Below are 9,313 nucleotides of genomic sequence, written 5' to 3' on the forward strand. Positions count from 1 at the left end.
TCAATTGTTATACTCTGTTCACAGCGTGAAAATAAACATATTGGTTCTAGGAAATTATTGCCAATTAAATTCTTTGAAGATAAACAATCAGATTATAGCTCTCAGCTTACAGTTTATAAGAAATGCAATACTTATATGAATACTTATACCTATACTTATACGTATACATTTCCTTATACTCATACCTATACTCATACTTATACTCATACATATACTTACACTTATAATTTACTTATAATTTATAAGAAATGAAACACTTATATACATATCAAAATACTATATTTATTTGATTCGTCTTCAAGGATCCACCTTTAATTGCATATATGTATGCTCACACATATTTAGATTAGATATATTTGCCATTATTTGCGGCGAAACACTTCAACCTTTAAGGGATGACACTTCTCATCGGGCACTGCGGCACCCACCGGCATGGAGACATCGCCCTGGGGGCAGGCACTAAGAGCCACCAATAAATTCATATCGGCTATGAACTCAATAAAGTCACCCTTCTGGGCGGGACTGGGCTTGCAGAAGTACTGTTGCGTATCTTTGGTGAAGCCGGTGCACATGAATATGTTCCACACATCGTGCACATCCTGTTCGGTCATGCCGCGCTCCTCCGCCACCGCCTTGACGAGGGAGCTGTGGCAGCTGCCCACGCGCTCCTGCCCGGTTATGAGTTTATATGTGTAGTCATCGCATCGGGTGCCGATCACATCATGCAGTGCGCCGCCATCCTCGTCGATGCCATATTTGGCCAGCGTGTCGAACACGAAGGTGGCCATGGGACGCAGGTAGGGTAGGCAGCTCCAGAGTCTGTCGTACACCTGCAGATGGGCGGCATGCAGCTGGCGCGTCTTGCCCGAATAGAAGCGCTCTTGCCGATTTTCCAAATTCCACAAGTTGACATCACCCACCTGGGCGCCCTCATGTACGGTAATGCGGCACAGATCACCCGTCTGCATGGTCCAGGTGCGCGCCTCGCGCTTCGGCACCACCAATGTCTCCACCAGCTCGCCAGTCAAGGCCTGATAGCGTTTATCCTGCACAATATAAAAGCTGTTTATTATCTGACTAGATCTGACCTAGTTCAAAATTCAACTTACATCGTATTCGTCCTTGGACACGACAGCTGCCGCCGGCTTATCATAGCATATGATGGGCTGGTGCTTGGCAAATTCCCGCGGCTTGTCGCCTCGTCCACACCACGGACTTGGTCTGGATTCCGACATGTGTGCTGCGCAATTCTAAAAAATTTTATGCAAATTACACAAATCTTTTGGGGTAACAATTTTTACAATTATTATGCTTTACTGATAACTGCTCGTCGTCAACTGATCGAAAAGCTGCAGATTTCGCTTATCGGCAACGGCAGCAACCGGCAGGTGTAACCGGGGCTTTGCAAAGCTTTGTCTGAACTATTATCGATAACTAATAAAAGCTTTTAGCGCGGCGCTTAAATTAAATATTTAGTCATATTTGAAAGTTATTAAACAAATATCAGATCCGAGCGATGCACAATTTGTGAGGGCTTTCTTAAGTTTAGTTGAATTACTTTACAAATAATATATATCTCTCTTAATCATGTATCAAAATTGAACATTCAACTATTAATAATAAAAGGCGATATCGATAACTTTTTGGAAGGCGCCTTCATTTAAAACATGCACTTTGTTAGTCGAGGGGATCTTAATAGTTTAACAATTTTTTGAGTCACAAAACAACTATATTAATTTTATTGTTTCTGAAGAATACGTTGCAGATTATTATAAACATTGGATCAATTTTTTAGATGGTAAACAAATTAACAATAATCGCATCATATAATTGAAAGTTTGTCTTTGTAACGAAACGTTGCATATTATACAAGTATTTATAGATTTTTTGTTTGTTTTAAATAATTACTAATGCTTGTTTTTGTGTGCGATAGGACCTAACATCTAAGTGCAATACACATATTTATATATAGATATATTGATAAATCTAAATGAAACTGTTTGCTAAACTACAAATCTTTTGTTTTTCACTTTTTCCCTGCTTAGTTATCTATGGATGTTTTCCTATTTGCTTAAGTTTGCATCATTATGCGCTCGGTGGTGTGCAGTGGCGCGGGTTCTGAGTCTGAGAATGGCCGCTGGTTCTGTATTTTGTGCATCAGCTCGTCGAGCAGATTGCTTAGCTCTTTGGTGGAGAACTCCTGGGGCATGGGCAAGCGTTCCAAAGCCATTTTTAAAACGACACACGGCTCGAGTTCCGGACAAACTATGCACATGCCATTCACCAGGCAGCTCAAGCTCTTGGCTATTTCACTCTGGCATAGACGATGCTTCGATGTGGGGCATGGCAGCAGGCTGATGCGCGAGCATATCTCACTTAGCTGAGGCTTTAGGTTTTCCCAGCGCGCATGTATATCCTCCACGCAGCTGACGTTGTGTATATGCCTGAACTTTTCATTGATGTCAATGTAATCCAGAAATATCTGACCCTGATTTGTCCAATTTGGCACCTTGACATTGCTGCCGTCCGTACACTCAAACTGACTCAGCAAATTGTATAAGTATTCCAGTTTGCCTAAAACAAATTAACAATCGTATAAAAAAACATTCTTTGTACTTAATTGTTTATCATAATTACTGTTAATGACGGCATCTGGTGCGATATACTGATAGATGACTTCATGCGCCAGTACCCAGTGCTTGGCCTTCAGCAGATATTTTGCCTGCAAATGACGCTGGTTCTGGGCACTCGCTTTCAGCGCCTTGGCATAGTCCACCCAAGACTCGGGCACACCCAACTGTTCTATGACGAATTGCTCCTCCTCGTTGAGGGGCACATCGGCGTCTATGCTGACATGCTGCTGCAGTGTGTGCTGCACAGCACGTTCGCGCTGATTCCGATCCTTGATATGCAGCTGCACAAATATGGCCCACTGCCACAGACCCTCATTCTCCAGCTGGCTAGCAAAATCAACGTGTAGCTGCGCCTCTGCCAGCGAGCTGCAGTGACAATAGCCCAGCGCCTCCAAGGTTTGTAGCAGCATCCAGCTGTAAATAAAAAAAAAAAGTATTGTTTAATTTTTTAACAGTTGAACTGCTGTCACAATAGCTTACCTTAGCCGAAAGTCCATGGGATCGGAGGTGTGTGTAATTGGGTTCAATGTTTGCTCCAGGGAATGCTTACGCTTCGAGTAGAGCTGCAGCAGATGGTAACGTAGATCATAGACAGGACTCTTGCTGGAGTAGGGTGCGCCTTTGTAGCTGGGCTTCGGTTCCTCCGCGTAAAGCTCATCGGCCTGGAAAGCCTTGTCATACTCCAGCATGGCATCAGTTATGGTTGAGGTGGGCGCCGTAAAGTACCACAGCTGCAGTGCCAATACGGTTAGCCAGCTACCATCCTCCAACAGGTTGATGGGGCCATGTGAGGATTGCATCAGCGGTACGCCCGCGGCCATCATAAACATTTTAATGCGCTCCAGACTAATGTACTTATCCGATTTGCTCTGCTGCCAGGCAAAGAGTTGCTCTTCTATGAGCAGGCGGACCACAGCGCCAGAGCTAAGTTGTGCCAGAATCAAAGCTAGGTTGGCATCGTCGTATTTGAAGGCCAATTCGCAGGCTTCGGTCACACGATGGCAGCTCAAAAGCTCGAGCATATGCGCCAGATAACTATTGCTGCTGACCTTCTTTGAGAGCAGATCCTTGCTGACCAGCGTGTTTTCCAGCCACTCCGAAAGCAGATTGCGCCGGCACATGACCACATAGTGCGAGCTGACGTCCTGGCCGATTAGCTCCTCATGCTCACCCCACAGTGTGAACAAAAGGGACCACACGGAGACTCCATAGCTGGCCATGCTGCTGGTGTTGTTTAGCTTAATGGCCTCGGCCAGATGCTTGGCTATCAGTTGTGTTCCGTTGCTCGACTTCAGCCAGGGACAGTCGCTACCCTCCACCTGATTCGAGCTGCAGCCCTGCAGCTGCACTTGCAAATGTGGCACAATGCTTTCAGCAAAATCTGCGTACATATCGACTGTATTGAATTTGATGCGCTGCAGCAAATTGGGCGAGAAATCGTTTGAGGCGCGCGGCTCAAAAACAAGCGCTGCGGGCAAGGCCCTAGAACTAACTATAATACAGAAAAATCAAAGTAGGTCAACATGAGAGTGAATTCCTGGCCAAATTAATGAGTAATTTGTGCACTTACGCTCATGCACGCTGCGCAGATTGTTGTATGTGTTGGGCACCATCAGCGTGTTTTGTGGTCCAAAGCTTAGCTTGAAGGCTCGTCCCTTGTAGAAGCCCAGATCCGCAATCCAGTGCTCGTGGAGGCCCCTCGTTATGGAACGCGTCAAAGGCACCGTGGTGGCGAATACTTTAATGGGTGCCACTTTGGGTTTGATAACAAAATTGAATGGCTTTAGGCCACCCAAAGACGCTGCTGGAGCCTTCGTTTCAGCTGGAATAATGCTTTCGGCTGCCAGCGATGAGGCCTGCAAGAAAACCAAATGAGTAACAGGTATAAAAGTGAACAATGTGCCGGCATTTACCTCCTCCGATTGCAATTCGCGGATTATGCTAGTTACAGAAGCTGAAGAGGATACGGCTAAGAGTGGTGATTGTCGTCCATATTCGCTTGAGGTCTCCGAGGCAGCCGCATCCTTCCACAGATTTGTATCCTGTGAGAACAGGTTTTGAGTGCGTTTCAGTTGCGGTCGCTTATGCATCGGCTGTGTATCTGTTGGAATTAACAGAAATACATTGGGATTAAACAATTAACTTGGAAGTTAACAAATTGCAATTAACAAGAACTAGGGCATCAGAAATATAACTACAATTAAAATCTTTGATATACATTTGCCTACAGTTGATTTAAAATCGGATACGAATATATTTGGGCATATCTCGCAGATACAAAACATTTGATTTATAGTTTTTCGTAAAGCTCACACTCTTGATTTTTGAAACATCTTGATTTTTAATATATCTTCATGTTCACAAATACTGACTGAGTATAGGAAACTCTCGACTTGAGCACAATCTTGACATGAAACTTTTACAGATAGAGCTACTTTATAGGTACACACCCATCTCGTCGTCGCTGCCTTGATCCTCTACAAATAGGGACGATTTCATCAGTTGCATTTTGTGCGGCTCTTTGCCGACAACCTCTTGAGCCAGAGCGGCTGTGGGGCTGGTCACAGTACGGGGCGCATCGAACATGGAGAAGTCCGTGCCGCTGCCGGCTTGAAAGAACTCTGCGATGTGGAAAATAAAACAAATAATTAGCACACACTTTTTAATAAGTGTTAGCTAGAGCTACGCACGCGTCTTGTCCATCATCAGAAACTCTGCTGAGTTGTCCATTGGCCGAAAGCCGCTGACCACGCCGGCGGCCAATGATTTGGGATCCATGCTACGTGCCGCCTCCTCGGAGATCTTCTGCGCTTTGCGCAGCGATGTCAAAGTCATTTTATCAGTGGCAGCAGCGCGTTGAGCATCCATTGCCACCATTTTGGCTTTTTTCGGATCGGTGGGTAGCTCCTCATCCTCCTCGTCGCTATCGTTGAGACCGTACTTGGAGAAGTGCTTGACACGGAACACCCAGCTGCCAGTCTCGGGTCGGTATTCAATGAAGCGTGTGGCGTTCTTATCGCAGACGCGACGTAGTTTGCCCTCCCAGTCGATTTCGATCAGACGCTGCGGATCCTTGATGGCCTCGTGTTTGGTCTTGTCCACCGGCCACACCTGGTCCAAAGTAACCTGAGCCTCACGATTCAGGCCGCTTCCAATGGGCGGCTTGTTGTCATCATCCGGGTATATGATGACCTCCTTGTTGCGGAAATGTACTGCGGGAGCAGGGAAAGAAAGATTAAGCACTGGTGGATATTGAACTTCCATCTTCCTACTTACCAATCTCATCCAAATTGAGCCCGGCCACGTCAAGCTCTTTGCCAAAGTAGACGTTGCCGTAGCCCTCGCGACCAACTGTGAAATTGGGCACCACACAGGATCCATCCTCGGCAAGATACGACTTGAGATCGTCCAATGGCGGTATGGTGTAGTAGCCCACGCGGCGCAACACAATGCCCGTTGGATGCGGCTCCGTGTCGGCATCGGCATTGGCATCAGCTTCAGTTGGCGGCTCAATGGCCAAACGTTGCTCCGAGTCATGGGAGCGAATGGAGAGTGTGCTCTCGTTGCCATGCTCCGAGGTGAAAGTGTCGCGTCGCGCAATGCTGCTGGACTGATCTTCGAATGGATTCTCCGGTATGGTTGACACCGAGAGACGTGTGGGCAGCGTGCTCTTATAGGTTTCCAGCGGCTTGCGCGGCACCAGCTCCGTGAGTGTGCTGTTTAGCGGTGCCTGATCCATGCCCGACTGTAGATTGTGCTGACGCACCTTGGCCAAGTTGTTGGGATGCAACCAGGACTCACGTCGGCTACTGTCCTGATCCGCCTTCTGCATTGCCGGCGAGCTGTTGGCACTGCCGCTGGGCATTGGCTCGTTGGGAATAACATTATTGAAGGATTCACGTTGCGGACGCACTACACCCACAATTGCCGAGTTGCTGTTGTTATTGTTCATGGCCATGGTACTGGCCTCGCCTGGATTGGGTGTTGTCTTCACCTTGGGCTTTATCACCAGCCGCTTGACGTTTGGCTTGAGGTTAAAGCCCTCCACGCTGGCATCGAACTCCTCGAGGCCTTCGAACATGGATTTGCGATTCTTAGAGTTGCTCAGCGCCTTGACACGAATGCTGGCCGGACTCTCCTTGTTGGTGATCTTAAACTGGTTGCTGTTCATGTCCAGCACCGCCTGCTGTGCGGCGGGATTTGTGGCCCGCGTGGCGTCCACATCATCGCTGCGCTTCAGATCTTTGAAAATGGGCGTGTCGCCGTACGGCGATGTCACCTTCGAGAGAATCTGTTGATGTATGGGCACCACCACCACGCCCTGAGCCGGCGCCGCGCCCAGTCCGCCCATGCCGGACAACGCCATATTGCCGCCGCCCAGGTTACCGAAACCACCGCCCAGCGACGAACCGAAGGCACCGCCCGTGCCGCTAGTGCCAAAGAGTCCGCCGCCACCACCGATAGCTGTGCCCGTGCCCGTGCCCAGTGTGGAGGTGCCGCCAAATAGACCGCCGGGCTTGGTGGCATTGCTGAAGATGGAGCCGCCCGTGTTGCCGGCATTAAAGTTGAGCGGCGCCGTCGAGGTGCCACCGAAGCCGCCAAACGCCGAGGTGGCCGGCTTGTTAAGCTGGGAGTTGAATAGACCGCCGCCGCTGCCCGCATTGGTATTGCTCAGCGAGAAGTTGCCGAAGCCTGTGTTTGCCGTGGAGCTGGCGCCAAAAGCAGGTGTCGCAAAGCTGGTAGCTGGCTTGGAGCCAAAGAGACCGCCGCCTGCGGTGCTAGTTGCCGGCGCACCAAATCCGCCAAAGCCCGTATTGGCTGCGGAGACAGTCGCGCCCAGACCAAAGGCGGGCTTATTGGGATCCGTAGCATTTGTTTGTCCAAATAGTGGCGTCTGTTGGGTAGTAGTTCCCGCGGTGCTGCCAAAGCCGCCAAAGCCGCTGGTGGTTTGTCCAAAGGCCGGGGCAGCGCTCGTGGCAGCCGCCTGGCTAAACATGCTGCCGCCGCTCTGGCCAAAGCCCACGGGCTTGGCGCCGAACGGATTTGAGGCATCCGCTGTCGTTGTGCCAAATGCACTGGTCGGCGCGGCACCGAACGGCTTCTGCATGAAATTATTCTGCTGGGCTGGTGCACCGAAGGCGCTCGTTGCTGCCGGCTGTCCAAAGGCTGAGCTGCCGAACAGGCTCTTGTTCTCCGTGCCCGCCTGTCCGAAGAGTCCCGTGCTGGGCTGCTGCTGGGCCGGCGAGCCAAACAGACCGCCGGCTGCGGGCTGCGCGCCAGTTGCGGGGCTGCCAAAACCGAAAGCACCCGGAGCACTGCCCGCCTGAGGACCCTTACGCGAACTGAGATAGTCCTCCATGCGCAGCTCCTCCAGTGACTTCATCTCGTACTCCTTCATGGCGGTAATGCAGTGCTGTTTGGTATTCACATTGTTCGGCTGGCCGCCCTTCATCAGCGTGTCCGTGCCAATGGTGGGCTGGTACTTGACCAGCGAGGTGCCCGGATTAACACCACCCGCAGCGCCCACTGCCACCGCCTGCGGCTGTCCGAACGCCGACGCGGCGCCGCTGCCAAACACATTCGTTGTGGTGGGCGCCGCCTGACCAAAGCTGCCAAAGCCCGATGTGCTCGACGCGGCTGCCTGCTGCCCGAATAGCGGCTGCGCTGCCGGCGTCTGTCCAAAGCTGCTCATGCCCATCGTAGCTGGCTTTGCGGCGCCAAAGGCGCTGGTTGCGGCCTGGCCGAACAGCGAGGTGTTCGGCGCCGCCTGCGTCGAGCCGAATATGTTGGAGGTCTGCGGAGCCTGCGAAAATGCTAAAAAGAAATAAAAGCATTAAACAAAGCAGATCACAAGCAAGATGATTAAATACCCTTGCAGACAATACTTATTACTATTTTTTTTTTTTTTTCAAAATTAACATGTTAATGTGCAGTATATACAATAATATATACATATATCTAAATATCGTCTGCAAAGGGTTTTAATACGGCTTGCGGTTCGTCTCTAACCTCCAAATGATGTGGGCGCTGTGGTGGTGCCACCGAATGCGCTGGTTGTGCCTGCGCCACCGAACAGGCCGCCAGTGGGCTGGCTTGTGGCCGTCGCGCTGCCAAACATCGATGGCTGCGTCTGCTGGGCGCCAAAGGCGGGCGTGCCGCCAAACGCGGGCGTCGCTGGCTTCCCAAATGCCGACTGTCCAAAAGGCGTTGCCGCGGCGCTGTTGCTGAACGTGCCGAAGCCCGTGGTGCCGGCACCGGCGCCGAATGTGGGTTTAGCGCCGCCAAACATTTTGATTGATCCACCGGCTAACTGTTCGTACACACAAACATACAACACTTTTCGCTAATCGTCAAATTCTGCTCGCGTTGTCTCACAAACTTTGCAATGATTTCACAAATGGTTGCAACACGAGCTCGCGTTGTGCAAATAAATATACATATATGTGTGTGTGTGTATATATATTTGTTTAGGCGTTGCTTTTGAGTGCGGCAGGCAAGCAAAATGGCTAACCGGTGATCGTTAAACAATGCCGACTATTGCAATTTTGTCTAGTCTGCTAAAAGTTGTTTTGGGAGCACAAACACGGAAATGGCGCGCCGAATATTTTTCACTATGTGACTATGTTGACTGGCGAAAAACAATGCGACCGTTTTCGTTTACTATCGATCGTGATTTAATA

At 49.8% G+C, this 9,313-nt stretch overlaps 2 protein-coding genes across 2 annotated transcripts; both read right to left on the minus strand.

Moving 5' to 3' along the window:
• Positions 1-266: 266 nt before the first annotated feature.
• Positions 267-1,320, minus strand: LOC6630775 (uncharacterized). The gene is made up of 2 exons (XM_070207573.1): positions 1,110-1,320; positions 267-1,046 (listed from the first exon to the last, which is right to left on the minus strand). The coding sequence occupies exons 1-2, from the start codon at positions 1,233-1,235 to the stop codon at positions 363-365; spliced, it is 810 nt and encodes a 269-aa protein (XP_070063674.1). The 5' UTR covers positions 1,236-1,320; the 3' UTR covers positions 267-362.
• Positions 1,321-1,636: 316 nt separating this feature from the next.
• Nup98-96 (nuclear pore complex protein Nup98-96) lies at positions 1,637-9,264 on the minus strand. The gene is made up of 9 exons (XM_002054772.3): positions 8,643-9,264; positions 5,910-8,447; positions 5,324-5,845; positions 5,084-5,254; positions 4,547-4,734; positions 4,204-4,489; positions 3,114-4,125; positions 2,638-3,047; positions 1,637-2,574 (listed from the first exon to the last, which is right to left on the minus strand). The coding sequence occupies exons 1-9, from the start codon at positions 8,920-8,922 to the stop codon at positions 2,072-2,074; spliced, it is 5,910 nt and encodes a 1,969-aa protein (XP_002054808.1). The 5' UTR covers positions 8,923-9,264; the 3' UTR covers positions 1,637-2,071.
• Between the last annotated feature and the right edge of the window lie 49 nt (positions 9,265-9,313).

The sequence above is a fragment of the Drosophila virilis genome, chromosome 2 (genome assembly GCF_030788295.1).
Source record: "Drosophila virilis strain 15010-1051.87 chromosome 2, Dvir_AGI_RSII-ME, whole genome shotgun sequence".
NCBI classification, from domain to species: domain Eukaryota; kingdom Metazoa; phylum Arthropoda; class Insecta; order Diptera; family Drosophilidae; genus Drosophila; species Drosophila virilis.

Excerpts from the sequence above, each read along its gene's own strand:
- LOC6630775 (XM_070207573.1), bottom strand. The coding sequence starts at position 1,235 with ATGTCGGAATCCAGACCAAGTCCGTGGTGTGGACGAGGCGACAAGCCG. Across the intron at positions 1,047-1,109 it reads TGTCCAAGGACGAATACGAT|GATAAACGCTATCAGGCCTT; the intron begins GTAAGTTGAATT and ends TATATTGTGCAG.
- Nup98-96 (XM_002054772.3), bottom strand. The coding sequence starts at position 8,922 with ATGTTTGGCGGCGCTAAACCCACATTCGGCGCCGGTGCCGGCACCACG. Across the intron at positions 4,490-4,546 it reads GCGAATTGCAATCGGAGGAG|GCCTCATCGCTGGCAGCCGA; the intron begins GTAAATGCCGGC and ends GTTTTCTTGCAG. Across the intron at positions 4,126-4,203 it reads TCTGCGCAGCGTGCATGAGC|TTAGTTCTAGGGCCTTGCCC; the intron begins GTAAGTGCACAA and ends TCTGTATTATAG.